Below are 16,868 nucleotides of genomic sequence, written 5' to 3' on the forward strand. Positions count from 1 at the left end.
TATTTTTGCTGTTTTTACTACTTTCTTGGGGCGAAAAATTATGTTGCCATTTAAAAGACTTTGATCTTTCCAACATCCCCTTTTTTGGAATTAACAACATGTTGCTCTTCTCTTGGGACACACTTATGAAAGAGGAGAGAAAATACTACTGTAGAAGTACATGCTTTTCTATCCACCAGTAATTTGAAGTCTGCAGGCTCTATAACCTGATCAATGCCCATGTGTGACCCTGCCTCGTCTGGGCAAGGTCTGTCTTGCACAATTGATGTGGGCAGCCCCAGGACTCAGCAGGACTCTCCAGGACCTTCACTCACAGGGTATAGGGACATCGGTGAGCAGCAGAAGCCAAGCCCTCTGTCCTCTCTTGTAGGCACAAGCTCCTCTGTACCTGAGCACTTCTGCATCGCGCTGGTATTTACCAGCCAGGCTGAGGTAGCTGAGTGGGATACCTTTCTCCTGCCATAACAATGAACACATCGGCTCCTTCTGTCTCCAGTGGAGACAATTTTCTTTGTTCTCCACCACACCAAATAAGCCTTTGTCCAGTTTATCACCAAACAAGTGAGGCAGAAAATTGCCAAAAAAGCTCTGAAGTTAGAGCAGTGTTTTGTGAATATAAAGTTTACTCGTCTGTTAATGACCAAGGACACTAGAGCAAATGAGATTCCCCCAGGGTTCACCTCCATTTTCTGGGGAATCTTGTGTGGCGCTAGTTGTGGCCCCTGCTCACCAGATCTTCATGTGGCAGTATGAGCAGAGAGACCACATCAATCAGGTATTTACCTGTCTGAGGCTTCACAGGGGACTTCAGGGAATGTACTTTGTGATTTACGGGATCACCACACGTGGGTTCATGCAGCATTTGATCCTAAGCGACCTGTTCACAGAAGACAACCCAAAGAAGTGCTGTGTTTTTGGCAAAGTGTTTTACAGTACAATGCGAGTTTAGCAGATTGGAAATTATAAGTGCCTAAACAATCCCTAGGGCTGCTCTGACACAAACGTTGTATTTTACACATCTCCTCACTGCAAGGGCAGCAATTTACACAACAAGTCTGCGAGCTCTGCAGACAGCGCTGTGACTTGGAGCAAAACATATTTACAGCACCTAAGGGACAGGGAAATATCCAGAGGCCTGGGGCCTGTGCCTTGTGACTCCTAACACAGCAGAGATGAACCATGGCCGGGAGATCCTGAACTCATACAGTGAGCAATCCCAAGGGACTGCGATGCTCGCAAAGCAGAAACACACAGCTGAGCTTGGGCCCCAGTGGCCACTGTGTGCCTCTAGAGAGAAACCCTGACCGTAAGCAGTTACATATGAAATTTTATGCATGTACAAGTACACTGGATCTGCGTATTATAGATAAATATATAAATTTTCTTATTTCCCATGGAAACATTAAGAACGTGACATCTGTGTAAGAGGATCTCTAGATGCTCCAGGAATGGAGACACACACACCTGGAACAAGCAAAAGGCATCGGAGAGGCTTCAGAGAGCTGTAGGGCGGGTGGACATTAGTGACCACAGGTCGGAAACTCAAAGAGGTGGCTACTGTTGCATGGCACGTACGTACCCATGCTGGCCATCAGGCCTGCTTCCTGCTGGTCTCAGCTCTGTGCCTGTAGAAGTGGCTGGCGGCCCACCACGGACAAATACGTCTGCTGGGACCACCATGGACAAGAACCCCTTGCAGTGAGTGAGGCACTTTGCAGGACTGAGCCCTTGTCAGGCTATTTTATGGTCTGCCTGCACTGATAATCTTCAGCGACTGCAAGTTCTTGGATGTGCACATGTGATAGTACTTGCTCATTTATTGTTATATTTATTTGGCAATACATGGCATGAATATGACCATTATCAATGAGTAATACTTCAATAAAATGGCTTTCTACTAAAGCAATGGCTCTGGAAGCAGATACTGTACAGTGTATAATGACAAGAAAATATCTACCTATTGCTGAAATAACCTTTGTAAAAGAATATTGCAGACCCAGGTGTCCTCTATCGATGTTAAAGGAAATCCCTCATCATGACCACTCCAAAGAAATAAGTACACTGAGAAAATTATCATTTTGGGTAAGTGCCAGTGTCTCAGATCTGTGAGACATTCAAGACCTGCGTCTTCTCAATAATGCGCGGCAGGAAAACACAAAGGGAGTGTCAGATTCAAAGTGGGAGATAGAATCAAACAAATCAAGCTTTGAGATAAGACAAAGTTTAGAGATCAAGGAAAAAAATGGGAAGAAGATACAAGGAAAAAATGTATTGCAGAAGATGTGGCTAGCCCTTGGTATGCTGCAAATCTTCAGTTCCCAAGACAGAGTGCCAAAATTAGGCACACTGAATGAAAGTGCTCTTGGCAAGGGCTACCAGAAGGCTGACAGCAGAGCCCAGCAGAGAAAGGAACTCCTGGCACCAGGGCTAAAGACAAGTAAATTTCTGTGTGAGTAACACGGTAAACTGAGGTCATGCTGAGTGTAGAGCCCCAGGGCAAAGCACACGTGGATTTTTCAAGGGATTAATGGGTCTTTTATTTCCTCTCCAAACTGTTACACTGGCAACAGCCACCTACCCAATTGCATCTAGGCTGAGGAACCAAGAGGAATTGGGCAACAATGTATAGTCATTTCAAAGGGATTTAGGTCAGGTCTGGTCAGGTTTTTCTATGCTAACAGCAAGAAAAGAATCTTCACCCTGCTCTGTTCTACTGGGCAGGTAAATATCAAGCTTGTTCGTTTGCTCTCATATCGGAGCTTGTGTTGTGTCTCATGTTACACATAGTTTACTCATTCACATCATGCTCAGCTTGGGTTACAGGATTCAGTTTCCTCCCCATTCAGATGCAGCCCTTCTAGGGTGGAAATTGCAAGGAGAGACCTTTGCACAGCAACCCTGATCAAACGTTTGCAAGACGAGGTGTAAAAGTTACCTGGGTAGGCATCATCCAAAGCAGTGTTGCATAAACAAGGTGAGTACAAGCCAGCAGCATAGTAGGTTTACATTTCACCTCAAAAGCACCACGTATGTGAGCTTTTGCATAAACAAGGTGAGTACAAGCCTGCAGGATACTGGGTTTACTTTTCACCGCAGAAGCATCGCCTATATGAGCTTGTTACCAGAGCTCATACTCTGATCTGGTGTTGCTGTAACACCGGAGAAGAGTACATCATCCAGCATTACCTTCCTCCTGCTCTTACACCATTTCCTTCCCATGCTACCAAACAGAATGACAGTCCCATGAACAGCCACCAGCAGAAGGGAGCACATCAGAAATTCTCAGGATTGCCCAAGGAGCTTGCAGGGCAGGGCAGGCCGTGCTGAGGAGCAGCATCACCCTGCCAACCTCCCAGGCGGGAGGTTGAGACTTTTTGCCTCAGGCCAAAGTAGATGACTTGAATAGCTAGATAAGGTTGGAAGGGAAAGGGCAAAGATCCTAGTTCAGTTATCCACACTTGGACACAAAATCGCAGGGTGAGTTTGTTTCATTATAGGGAATTTTAGCAAAACAACAACTGGATTTGGAAATATGACTTCCCCTTTCATTGCCAGTATGCACACCTGTAATCTGACAGGAGCTTAGTGAAGTTTTTATCCAGAGGAAATGAGATTGCATTTTATGCCCATTAAACATTGCTCACAACCTCCCAGGGAATTTGGCTGCATGAGGAATCATCCAATATCTTGGAATAGCCTCTGGGTCAGGGTCACTTCTTTAATCTCAGCTGTTCTAAAAATAATTTCCATGTGACAGACCATTCCTTTGTTGCACCATTACTTGAAACTATTTGCCTGGCTGCTTTTGCTGGTCTACCAGAAATAAACCATGGTTTTAGAGTTCTGGCTCTAGTTCCTTTTGTTACCAAAGAAGCTCATGAAATGCTGTAGCAGAACCATGTTAAATCACAGGATTTTTAGGTAAATCACATTAAAACTTTCAAGGATGGAGGTCCACCAAAGCCTCCAGAGAATTGTTCTGACAGCAAATCATCCTATTAGGATTTTGCAGCTTATTGTAAATCTACATTCCACTACCCTCAATTATCTGTTTACATTTCTTTTAGCAGACTGAAGATTGCTTTATCATCAAACTCACTTTCTTTCTGTAAGGTTACTTAAGACTCTGATCAGATTTTTCTTAAATTTGTAAAGCCAAACAGGCTGCCTTGAAAGTTTTCCCTGCAGGGAAGATTTTCTGAGGTACTCAGTGTTTTCATGGCTCCTCAGTCCCAAATTTTCACCATCTCTTTGGAGCTACTGTCAGTAGGACCCAACACCAACCACACTGAGTAACGGCCTTGTCATTATTATTGCAGAGTAACACAAGTTCCCCTTCCTGCCTAGCATTCCTACTTGTATGCAGAATTGCACTAGCTCTTTCCACTTTCCACCTCCATATTTTTAATACTGTTGTCTCAGCTAGACTCCTCTTTTGAAAAACCGTATCACAGAAATGGAGAAGCTTCAAGGATGGACAAGAACAACTATTCATATGCAAAAGACTTTCATGAGGAAACAGATCAAATTAAAGTTAGGAGGAGTAGGAAGTGAATTAGAACCGACATTAGCAGATGTTTACGAAAAACAAATGGAAAAGAGTCTGTAAAGGTTTACTGTGCCTTGCACTCTATTGACAAGAGGTGCGCCAATGAAATTAAATGGCAACGGCCAGTAAAAGAGATGATAGGAAATCTTGTTTCCCAGAACACATAATTAACTTGTGAAGCGTTTGCCACGAATTACTATGAGGCCAAATTAGCAGGAATCAAAGAAAAATTCAGCTGTTTCTACCTATCCAGGTAGGCTTAACTGGGAATAAAATATAGGAGGAATAGTAACCTTCAGGAAATCAATAAGCACATAAAATTATGAAAAACCTATTAGGAAATGCAAATTCTTTCTGAAAGCACCTAATGTAAATACGTTCTTTTGTTGGAAGCAAGGGAGTGAGTTTGATGCTGCGCTGGTAAGGGTGATCTGTAGGTCCCTACACGTCAGACTTGAGATTTCCTGTCAGCCCTACAAAAGTACCCATTTTTCTTCACAAGTGCAGTTATACCCAGTTGTTGTCAAGTTTATGTTTGCTTTCCTTTCATAGGGCCAATCTATTAACACAAAGATATTGCAGTAGAGTACAAAATCATTTTTTTCCCCACAATATTCCTTCAAAGCCTTTTTTTTTTTCTATAATCCTTGCCACGCTGCTGGCCACAATATTAATGTATTTTTTGTTTTCAAAGTGTATTTAACGTAACCTAGAAAGTCCACAGAAAGCTTCAGTTGTGTTACACCTACTTTTGAGTGGGTTGGCCTGAACCCCATCGGAAAGGCAGTGGCAGCACACACGGAACTGGGCTTGCACCTTGCCAGACCATTGGCGGATGAGGAACTAAAGCCATGTTGGGCTATTGAAGCGAGCCAGGAGGCCATTAGGGAGACAGACCCCTGTGCTGGCTGGGCCTCCCTCATCGGGGAGCTCGGGGTGATGGGGACGGGACATGCCACCAGCCCGTGGTCCTAAGCGAGAGGAACCAGAGCCAGGTGCAGCTCTGGATGTCCATGAGGGCCACAAGGACGTGAAGAGGCTGAGGCCAGGCGGGACACCAGCCTGCGGCTCCAGATGTGGGGAGGCAGGGTCAGGCACAGCCCGGGGTGTGCACACAGGGCCGGGGTGACAAGAAGTGACAGTGAAAGCCCTAAACTCAGCTCCAGGCCGCTGCCTCAGGCCGCTGCCTGAGCCCGCGCGCGCGGCCTCTCATTGCCATGGCGACAGCGCCATCTTGTGGCGCCGCGGCCGCGCGGCGGGCGGGCTCGGCCTCATGGCGGGACCCGCAGGCGCCGTGCCGGGTGCAGCAGGGCGGCCCCACAGGAGGGTGCCTGGCACCAGGGGAGCTCCACAAGTTGCTCTGTCTGTTTTTATGACGTATTCCAGCCGTTTCGGGGTCAGAAGCACAGGCTGAACCTCGTGAAAGTTTACATTTTGGTCTACGTATTGTGTAATACCAAATTGTAATGTGACTGTTCAAAATTGTTCTCCAGTCGAAGGAGGCCTTACGTTTCAAGTGACTTGTAAAATTCTGTCACACCGAATTCACTCCCCTGAAGTATCCTAAGGAAGCTATGTTCGCTAAGAAAGCGTTTTTCTGGTCAGGCTGAGCCATTTTGTGGAGGTCCGCTTGGCTGTGAGGGCTATGGTTCGGTGGGACCGAGGGTGCTGCCACCCTCACCTCAGGGCCACCAAAACCCACACCAGCCATCCCACACGGCCTGGGAGGACTGCAAGGCAGTGGGAATCAAGCACACGATGCCAGGGCAGCCAAAACTATACCACAGAATGGTTCCTTTGGTCAACCATAAACAAACTGACTTTTAGGTGGAGAAACGCGATCTCATTTCTCCCTCTGAGGAGTCCACATGTGCTTATCCAAGGTTGAGTCTCGGAGTCTGGGTAGTTTTTATCTGCTTAGTGGGAGACTGGCTTTTCACACCCTCTCCTTAACCCTCAGAAGAAATCCTGTCTCACTTCGGTAACTCACTGTGCTGCCATAAACTGCTGCCTGAGATGACGACCTCCTTGGACAACATGATCCCCGCAAAATGAATTTTTCACACAGATTGTGTCTGGAAGATCAACAGTATAGTCAAACATCACAAAACTATAGTGTATGTGGTGTTTTCTGACAGAAACGTGGAGAAAGAGTGTTCAGGATCTCTCTTTAAAAAAGATTAAAACGGGAAGGGAAGGGAAGGGAAGGCCAAATAACAGTGTGAAAAAGCTTTAAAATTGTGTTAAATGTTGAACATTTAGCATTTGTTCAATATCTTCATCAATGACCTTGATGAGGGAATAGTGTCCACCCTCAGCAAGTACACAGATGGTACAAAACTGGGAGGAGTGGCCGACACGCCAGAAGGCTGTGCTGCCATTCAGCGAGAGCTGGGCAGGAAGAAACCAAATGAGGTTCGACAAGAGCAAGTGTAGAGTCCTGCTCCAGGGAAGGAACAACCGCTATGTATCAGTACAGGCTGGGGGATGACCTGCTGGAGAGGAGCTCTGCAGAGAAGGACCTGGGGGTCCTGGTGGACGACAGGTTGACCATAAGCCAGCAGTGTGCCCTGGTGGCCAACAAGGCCAACGGGATCCTGGCGTGCATTAAAAGGAGCGTGGCCATCAGGTCAAGGGAGGTGATCCTCCCCCTCTACTCTGCCCTGGTCAGGCCTCACCTGGAGTACTGTGTGCAGTTCTGGGCTCCCCGGTACAAAAAAAGACAGGGATCTCCTGGAAAGAGTCCAGTGGAGGGCCACAAAGATGACATGGGGCCTGGAGCATCTTCCCTATGAGGAAAGGCTGAGAGACTGGGTCTATTCAGCCTTGAGAAAAGACGAATGAGAGGGGATCTCATCAATGTGTATAAATACCTTAAGCGTGGAAGACGGAGGGATTTGGCCCACCTCTTTTCAGTGGTTTGTGAGGACAGGACAAGGGGCAATGGCCAAAAAATGGAGCACAGGAAGTTCCGCACCAACACGAGAAAGAACTTCTTCACGGTGAGGGTGACGGAGCACTGGGACAGGCTGCCCAGGGAGGTTGTGGAGTCTCCTTCTCTGGAGATATCCAAGGCCCGTCTGGACGCCTACCTGGGCAACCTGCTCTAGGGAACCTGCTTTGGCAGGGGGGGTTGACCTGATGATCTCTTGAGGTCCCTTCCAACCCCTACAATTCTGTGATTCTGTGATTTTACGGAAGGCAAAGCAAGGCAAGGCCGGGCCGGGCCAAGCCAGGCCAGGCCAAGCCAAATAACAATGTGAAGAGGCTGTAACATGGGAAGGGAAGGGAAGGGAAGGGAAGGGAAGGGAAGGGAAGGGAAGGGAAGGGAAGGGAAGGGAAGGGAAGGGAAGGGAAGGGAAGGGAAGGGAAGGGAAGGGAAGGGAAGGGAAGGGAAGGGAAGGGAAGGGAAGGGAAGGGAAGGGAAGGGAAGGGAAGGGAAGGGAAGGGAAGGGAAGGGAAGGGAAGGGAAGGGAAGGGAAGGGAAGGGAAGGGAAGGGAAGGGAAGGGAAGGGAAGGGAAGGGAAGGGAAGGGAAGGGTAAAAATATGAAGAGGCTTTAATATTTTACTGAATGGAAGAGAAAATTTCAACCCCTCCTTCACTAACTTAACTTTCACCCTCATCACATCATTGCACTTAATTAACTTTACTGTTGCCCGCTGACCTGAGCACTGTAGCTACCTGGCAGCCTCAAGGAGTAGGTGAGATCCATCATTCCCAATCCTGTCTGCAGAGCAAAGGACAGTATATTTTGCCTCTTTAAAAGTAGCAGCATAGATGCCCTCCACCATTTTCTGCACCGCTGAGATACCTGTGCAACAGTTGCAACAGAGCAATATGGGCTTGACCTGTTGTGGGAAAATTACTGTTGATTGCAATGAATTTACAATCTAGCCCCCCTCTCAGTACAGGTCGATTCCTCTATTTCTATTTTCCTCTTTTGTTTCCCAAGAGTAGGTTTTCCTGCTTCACCAAATTATAGAGTAGCCTCCAGGCTTTTTATGGTTACTAGTATTTTATGTCACCCTTTAATCTCCTGTAAATCACTTTTTAACATCTCTTCTCAAATGCCCTTTTCCAGCTCCTTTCTGCTTTCCAAGGGCTCCGGCTGCTATTGTGAGAACAAATTTAATTTGCATTGATCTCTGTTCCCAAACAAAGCTGGCTACAATCAGCTCCGCCTTTCTGTGGAGTTCATTAGTACTTCATTGCAATGGACATCACCTCACATTACATGTATTTATGTTACATAAAACAGGTGACCATATTAATGTATATGCTGCCTCTGGCCTAAGCCAGTGAAGTGCTTTGAGAGCTGAAAGACTAGCAGGCAAAGTCTGAGTACATAAATCTGAAAATTAGACTTGGAGAGCGTCTCCTCAGCTGTCAGATAACCTGTAGCCTTAACTGTGGAGAAACCCAAGTTTGTAACATTGGAGTCTATAATGTCAAATTGCAGTAGCGCAGTCTGTAACACCATGCGAGGCATCTACTCTCTCTTCGAGTTAGCCGGGTCAATCTGACAGTCACAGACTTGTTCACTGATGACTCCAAGCAAGTCAGTTAAGGCCAAAGTTGTGCAAATGCTCAATACAGCTTTGTCGGTCTCTTTTGAAAATCTGTCAATTAAGGGTGAATTGCCTTGTCCTGTGAACTGGAAATCCTGCCCCCGTCCATCCCCACACCACTGGGAGAGCTGATAATGAGACTCAGCCATAAAACTCCACCATTGTGGAAATGCCTTCTAATGCTGTCAAAGAGGAAGGTACTTAATGCTTTCAGCTTGACAGAAGCATGGCACAGAAACAGAGAGAGCCATCAGGCTGCAGTCTGCAAACCACTCATCCTCCGCAGAGCCATGGATGGGGTTTGTATCGTCATATTAAACAGGCAAGCCTATAGCACTTTCAGCTGCAAAGCTGTGTCAAGAAAGAAAGAAAGAAGAAAGAAATGGAGGGGGAGGGGAGGGGAGGGGAGGGGAGGGGAGGGGAGGGGAGGGGAGGGGAGGGGAGGGGAGGGGAGGGGAGGGGAGAAAGGAAGGGAGAAAGGAAGGGAGAAAGGAAAAATAGAGAAATGCAATTAGAGGGTCTGTCAGTAGGAAACATGAACAACAGTAGAACAAAGAATTTGACTGGGATGGTCAACATTTATTAAAAGTTGATTTTGGAAGAGAAAGTGTCAACACTGCAGAGACGAATGAGGGTGGCACAGTGGCATTATAGTTACCAGGAGGGTGGTGAGACTAAGACTGTTGCAAACTTCCTTTGGCTTCTGAACCTCCTTTTTAGCTATTGAGCTAAAAAAAAATCCTCTATGCAAGGTAATAGAAGCAACACATCTAGAATATTACCTCTAGAAAATACATAATAGCGGCCAATCTTGAATTTGACCTCCTGGATGTATTAGATGGACTAAAATTATTTTCCCCTTATATGGCTTCTGAGTTGTTCTAATTCAAGGATAAACACATACAGATGGAAGAAAATCATGTTGACATGTCAGCACAGAGCTTCTTCCAAATGCACAAAAAAAAAAAAAAGAAAACAAATCTTACTTAAAGCTTCACAGAGAACTCTCTTTCCCAATGTAGCAGCTCCCTGCCGTGCAAAGGGCCACACTCAGTGAATAAGTTGATCGGCAAAACACGTCAGCGAGGCAAGCAGAGCAGATCAGTAATGACCTTGTCTTGAAGAATTAAAGCTTGACTGCAGCACTGCTGGCCTAGAGCTGGCCTTAGCTCCACCGAACTGCCCTGCGGTAAGGCCAGCAGGCTTAAAAATACACCCACATTGCCAGTGCACTAGCAGCATGTGCAGATGGCAGAGTAGGGACTGTTTGTTGGTGCCCTGATCCTTCTGAGCACCCTCCCAGCTGGGCCCAGCTTCCCACCACAGCTCCTGCTGTGTAGGCACAGCGTGGCATAGCCAACACGGCCAAGGGCTGGGTGCCTGACGAGTGCGCTGCTGAGCTGGGCTCTGGCCAGAAATGCTTCCCTTCAGTGTGGTGTCAAATTGCCGTGGCACCAGGTATCTCCTGGCAATGTGAGTGCAGCAACAGAGGGACCAGTTCTCATCTGGACTGATGGCAGTGTCTTCATCTGCCTGCAGTCACTGTCCAGTCCAACACAGACAATCTAACGGATAATCTGACTCCTCTCTCCTCCTTTCCCCATACACAGTGTCCTGAGCAGGCCATGCCTACCACCTCCCTTATGCAAACATCGTTGCTGTCTGCCTTCTTAAAGACCTGGTTCAGGGACTTAGATGGGCAGAGAAGATACCTGCAGCCTTATTTTCTGCCCATTATAGTCCCCAAACCAGGTCACCATGTGGGCAGGCAAGCAGCGCTGCAAAGGAAGGGTATCCACAGAGTAAGATGCAGTTATATAGCTGCAACTAATTAGAACAGAAATGTATTATACTCAAGCATTAGTAAAAATAATACAGAGAACGATACAGAGAGAAGAGGCCAACTCCATCTGCTTTGGTGCTAACTAACCTCAGGGCTGGCTGTAAACCATACCCTTGCTGGTGTGTACGGCAGGGTCTGGTAATCCTGATAAAGTCACCTATGGTGCTGAAAATGCTGCATTCATAACAAGGAAGAAAATATTCTGCTCCAACCTACACAAATGCCCTTTGCAAACCAGTAGCTTAAATATAATTGTGCTGGAATTACTCCGGTGATTTTCCTTTCTAAGTTGGCCAGCTTTGAACAGCGAGCAAGTACAAAACCAAATAAATCTATAGCTGGCAATTACTCCAAACACCTGCACCAACCAGGCTCATTAAAAGTAATTGAAAGGCATGTAAATGATGCTCTGCCATTAACCTGGCTCAATTATTCAGAGTTGGTGTGTCAAGCTTTTAACCAGCCCCAAAGACAGCATTGCCGGATGCTTTTTCTGAGAGAGAAGTGAAAAGGGGGAAAAAAGCAAGCTGCCATGTAACTCCTTGTTGTGCCGGACGAAAAGGAGCAGAGAGAGAAATGATCCAGAAAGACTTTTAAAAAGGGGCCGCTCCTCCAGGCTTAGCAAAAGTCTGGTTTTGTATGCAAGGACTTCAGGGATGCAGCTCAGCAGCCCGTTCCTCTGAAACCTGTGCTCACCCCTTGTACAGTGTTTAAAGAGGCCTTGCGCAGGCCTTGGCCAGACTCTGCTCTGGTGTTTGCATGAGGCCGTAAGGCATCTGTGGGGAGGTGTGTCTGCTGCGCTTTGCCTTCTGGTTGAGGTTCCCTCCTGCCCAGAGAGCAGCGACCAAAGGAAACGGGTCGCTCAGGGCCGGGGACACTTCTGCCTCTCTTGGGCCTAACGGGATTTGGGAACCAAGTGCCTTTAGGCCTCAGAATATCCCAGGCGGAGACCAGAAGACACCTTTTCCCCAGGAGTCAACCTGACAGCTTTATACCTGGCCTGTGACTAATAACTCTTAAAACACATCAACATATCACCTCAGTGTGTGGAGATGGAAAGCTGCAACAGCAAGATGGCGCCAGGAGAGTTAAAGGGGTGTGTGTGTGTGTGCGCGCATGTTAAAATTACCTTTACTGGGACCGGTGTGAGCCCTACTGTCCGCAGCTGTTCCTTCCCACCTCTGCTGCTGTACGCAGCACTTTCTGACTGGGCTCCAGGCTGCTTTCATTTACCCTGGTAAATGGCACGACCTTAATTTCTGTCAGTGCAGCTCCATCAGCCTCCCCGAAATAGGTCCAGATTTGTTCTGAAACAAGGGGAGAATCTGATCCTAACTTTTTAAAAACAAATGAGTTTCCTACACCCTGGGAATTTTCAAACATGACACATCCATCAGTTTTCCTTTCTGACTAACACTTGGCAAAATGGAACTGTCAAAACTTTTTAATTCACACCAAATTGTTTGTTATTTGTTCCGAGCCACATATTAAATGTCAGCGAGAAAAGTTTCCATACAGCCGTTGTGGGCACACACGCGTCGCTACTCAGTGACCTACACCAAGGAGCAGCCCTGGAGAGGCTGAAATCCTGCGGGGGACGGTGTGAGGGCCCAGCGGCTCCTGCTGCTGCGGTAAATCCCGCTTTGCCCCCTGCAAGTCCCTCCAGTCCTGAAGTCTTTAGAGGTGAAATCATCGGCTCTCCTTCTCAAGGAAGTTCTTTTTTGGCACTAAAAGTACCTCTGAGGCAAGGACAGTGTGGCATATTTTCCCTGCCTGCCCATCAAGCTCTTAAAAAATTAAGTTATTAATCATCTAAGCATTCACCTCTGCAGCACGAAGGCTCTCTGGCCAGAAAGTCCCGTAGGCAGCTGTTTCAAATATCGCTCTGCTTCTACTGAGGATTTTTGAATTAAAAACAAAAAACTGAAGTATGGACAAATGCACCTTGTGATAACTGCTGCCTAGCACTATGCTTATAAAGTGGTCAGCTGAGTTTCTAGTTCATATTTCACTAATTTGCTTACTTGGTCCAAAAAAGGAAGACACAAAAATAATAATAATAAAAAAAAAGCACACACACACAAAACCACAAACAAACCAACCCCACATTCATTGTGCAGCTTATCTGAAGTCTACAAAAACAGCAAAGCATTGCTTGCAAGAAGGAAGAGAAGTTTGCAGCAAAATTGTTTTGTAGCAGATGTATCAATGGAAAAAGTTAGTAACTGGGAGTGTTCTCTCCTTCCCTGTCTCTCAGTTGCTATTAGTGCTGGTCTTTTGGGTGTAGCTTTCCTCTTGGGCTTCTGTGTTTGTTTTACGTATTGCTTTCCTCTTCCTTTTGGTCAGGAGCCTTTTTATGATCAGGCAAGATAATACTGAGCAGCGGCACCGAATCTGCAGGACAAAATGAGCCTTTGCTTTAAATATCCAAGAGACAAATGGAGGTAAGTAGAAACGACCAGATCAAGCTGTTTGGGTTGGGGGATTGCCGTCAGCTCATTATCTGGAGGTTGCTAATGACTAGTGCATTGGATTTGGTTTGTTGTGTTTCGGTTTCCCCTGCAATTTGACTGCAATGTTAAGAATTTAAAGTCTGGCTTGAAAATATACTGAAGTAGTGATTTCATTCAGGCCTTTGGTATAGATTACAGAGTTGGTTAGGATAGAAATCCTTTAAGCAGGGTTTACTAGGCCTTCATGGCAGACCTTAAGTACATTTGCCCTCTTCCTTTTTTCCCCATCTTGCAAAGCATCTCTGTATTTCTGATTCACAGTGCGCACTATAGCTAATCAGAGGGTTTATCCTGCTCCTATTATCTTCTTGTATTTCATATATTATAGAGGTTGTATTTGCTCAGCTGTACTGAATCCTATTATGAAAGCAGGGTGCAGAGGGCAGTTTCTGGATGCACAATGAATCTCTGTAACTAATAAAATACAGCATTTGCTCTGCTGGAAATATCAATGTGAAGCCATAATGCTAGCACAGAGCTGACAGGGTAAGTGATCCCGCTTCATAATCCTATAATGTTGATACAGTTTGGTGGTACCAGCGTAAAAGAGATACTTAGAGCTAAGCTGGACTTTGAGATAAATTGAAAATGGTGTCTTTAAAAGGAAAACCATTCAGTACAGGATTTGATGACATTCAGATCTTTTACCCATAGGGTGCCATATCAGGCAGTTGGGTAGGTGAAAAGAGTCTTGGTTATTGTGTTGTACAAAAGTGGCAAAGGTTTACCAGGAGAAAGGGGTTTGTATCCAAACAAGACTACTTGTGCATCAAGATCAGGCATTAAAAAAATAAATATTCTTGATACCCCTTCTTTCTGTTTTCTAAATTATCTTTCAAGTATCTTGAAACTTACTGAGACGGAGGGTTTTTTCCATACTGTTCAACAAATACTTCTGAAAAATCACTCCTTGTCTGCAGACTGCTTCCAATGTCAAACCCCAAGTCACATTAGTTCTGCGTGCACACTTACAGTATATTTTTGGTCTCCAACTGCATTATCATGATTTTTAGAGTTAGGTTTTCAGACTCAGCTGCCAAAAAAAGAAATCAATGTTATTTACTGTGCTCTCAGATGTGCACAAAGGTAGTTCATGTGTGAAAGAGTTCCCAAAATATTTTGTAGCATCTACACGCTTCCTAGATTAGATTATTCTCGTCACATAGACCAGACACAACACTCCTCCGTGCTGTGATGTACAAGAAAGCAGAGCTGCATTTTGTTGAGTGAAGGATATGTAACTTATGAGAGGACTTTAGCTCTGCAAAGGTCTTAGGACAAGGACAAGCCTTGAACTGGGACATCTGAATCACGTCTGGGTCAGTCACACCACCTCTGGCTGCTCTTGTTCACTTCCTGCCTGATCTCTCCCATGTAGACCCAAAAGTCCTTAAGGCAGGAACTTTGCCTTACTGGGTGTTCATACAGTGCTTCTGTGTCTTGCTGTTAGTTAGATAGCAGCATTGCACGGATGATAAATCAAATGTGCTGGCTTTATTCTTCCCTTTTCCACCGCAAAAAGTTCACTAAAGCGGATGGAAGTTTTTACACGGCAGTAGCAGACCTCAAATTATGACAGTCAATTCATCGGTTTCATGGAAACGCTGAGTTAAACTGCATTTATGTTGGCAAACCCATGCCCAGAGGGCTGAGTCACTCTGCTCGAAGCAGCAGCTATGGCTCCTTTGAACATTTGCTTTTTCAGAGTACAACCTTCCTCCTCCACCAAGGCCTCCAATATGCTTCTTGCTACAGAGGTTTGCTTTTTTTACGCTGCACTGAGACAGAGACAGAGTCAGTCACACTTCCCAGCTACAAGCCTGGTATCCAGGGAAGAGAGAGAAAGCACTGTGTCAGGAACAAACACAGAAGGAAGACAGCTGAGTTATATTTATAATCTTGAACCACTGATGCATACAGAAACAGGGATGTACAATCATTACTAACCTATACAGTTATTTTCATAGCCTGATTTTAAACTCACTTACATGAGGGATTATTTCCACTGCTGTTCCAGTTTGTTTGTTTGTTTGTTTTTTAACACAACTTGAAATGCTGCCTCCAGCCTGTGTAAAATCTGAAGGAGCAGATTCTGGCCTCACAGAAATAACCTGCTGGTTATGCATGCGGTCAGCAAAGCCACGTGAGGTCCTGAGGGCGAGGTAGGACCAGCCACCCCCTGTCTCCTGAGCTCTCAGCTGGAGCACAGACCTTGGCTTTCTGCTGTGAGCAGTTCAGAGTTACAAGTTCCTCTGCTTCTCACATTTTGCCCAAATTATTCTAGCTGGATTTCTAAAAGAGAAAGGCAGGATCTTGCTAATTGTAGAATCCAAAGTTTAAGAAAAATAATACAGAAAGAAAAGTACACAAAACAATATCCACCTGTTATATAAAAACAAGCTGAGAGTCAGTGGGGAATAAAGAAAAAGAAATACTACAGCAGCCAACTAGGAGAAAACAAACAAACAAACAAACAAAAAAAACCCAGCATAACACAGGGAAATTAAAAAAAAAATAGAACTACTTTGAAACCTCTAAATTGGAATATACCATTAGAGAAGAGGTGACTGGTCTCCTCAGAAATTATCAGAGTGGCATGTTGAAGTCAGCAGGCAAATTTGAACATAGGATATATACATATATATATATATATAAAAGGAAAAACTATTCTATAAATGCCTGAAATGTCAGAAAGTAAAATGCTTTCAAAAGCAAAGCATTGGGAATGGGCAAAACTAGAATTTGAATATCTTCCATTTAGTTGAATTATCTACTAATCGATGCTAAATATTTGACAGCCATTTAAAATCATTTCTCAAGCTCATTAAAAAAAAGTTGCTTTCCCATCCCCTCAATTAGAGAAAAATCATCACATCTTTTTATGCTGAGAGTTAACTGATGTATGTCATGTCATATATCACTGCCTCTGCATCTGACAGGAATCAAAGCAGAGATTTTGAAAGGCAAGTGTCTTTGAACTGCAAATTATGCTTAACAAAGGAAGTGTTTCAGTTGTTGTTTCTTAATGAAATTTCTGCTTTTACATAAAAGATTTGTCTGACACTTTATTTCCTGGATGGTATGAAGCTATGCTGAAACCAGCAGTTATCTATTTCTGATTATACTGTGGTGTTTAAAGAAGTGGAAAAAAATGTCCAATTTATTGCATATCCAAAACTTCTGGTAATTTATTGAGAACTACTGGCAACATTTATCTTCCAATAGATATTTTGTTCTTGATACGTGTGCAGACATTAAAAAGTATCTGAAAGTCTGGGGTCTTAGAGTTTTAGCTCAAGTTCTCTGTGCCCAAGAATTTCTGCTCATACTTTCATCTTTCCTGATTCTTTCTCCAGGGCCTCTTTCTAAAATGGGTTTAAAATACCCAGGCAA

At 45.0% G+C, this 16,868-nt stretch overlaps 1 protein-coding gene and 1 long non-coding RNA gene across 13 annotated transcripts in view; one reads left to right on the plus strand and one right to left on the minus strand.

The window, feature by feature from the left end:
• Nucleotides 1-10,852: 10,852 nt before the first annotated feature.
• LOC308200010 overlaps nt 10,853-16,868 on the minus strand; it is a 30,600-nt gene continuing 24,584 nt past the window's right edge. For 7 of the 9 annotated variants that reach the window (XR_013955151.1, XR_013955154.1, XR_013955155.1 and 4 more), the window contains exons 3-4: nt 14,331-15,323; nt 10,853-13,356 (exon numbers count right to left, since the gene is read on the minus strand). This is a non-coding gene — a long non-coding RNA (uncharacterized lncRNA). The remainder of the gene's footprint in view (nt 13,357-14,330; nt 15,324-16,868) is intronic. The other 2 variants (XR_013955152.1, XR_013955153.1) reach the window with 2 other exon arrangements.
• LOC308200006 (calcium-activated potassium channel subunit beta-2) overlaps nt 13,083-16,868 on the plus strand; it is a 130,586-nt gene continuing 126,800 nt past the window's right edge. Inside the window, exons 1-2 of one of the 4 annotated variants that reach the window (XM_080605009.1) lie at nt 13,083-13,179; nt 13,309-13,406. In XM_080605009.1, coding sequence (XP_080461135.1) covers nt 13,369-13,406 — 38 coding nt within the window. In that variant the 5' untranslated portion in view covers nt 13,083-13,179; nt 13,309-13,368. Of the gene's footprint in view, nt 13,180-13,308; nt 13,407-16,868 lie in introns of those variants that run through there. The other 3 variants (XM_080605010.1, XM_080605013.1, XM_080605014.1) reach the window with 3 other exon arrangements.

This window comes from Anser brachyrhynchus (assembly GCF_964034855.1).
Source record: "Anser brachyrhynchus genome assembly, chromosome: 9".
Lineage (NCBI taxonomy): Eukaryota > Metazoa > Chordata > Aves > Anseriformes > Anatidae > Anser > Anser brachyrhynchus.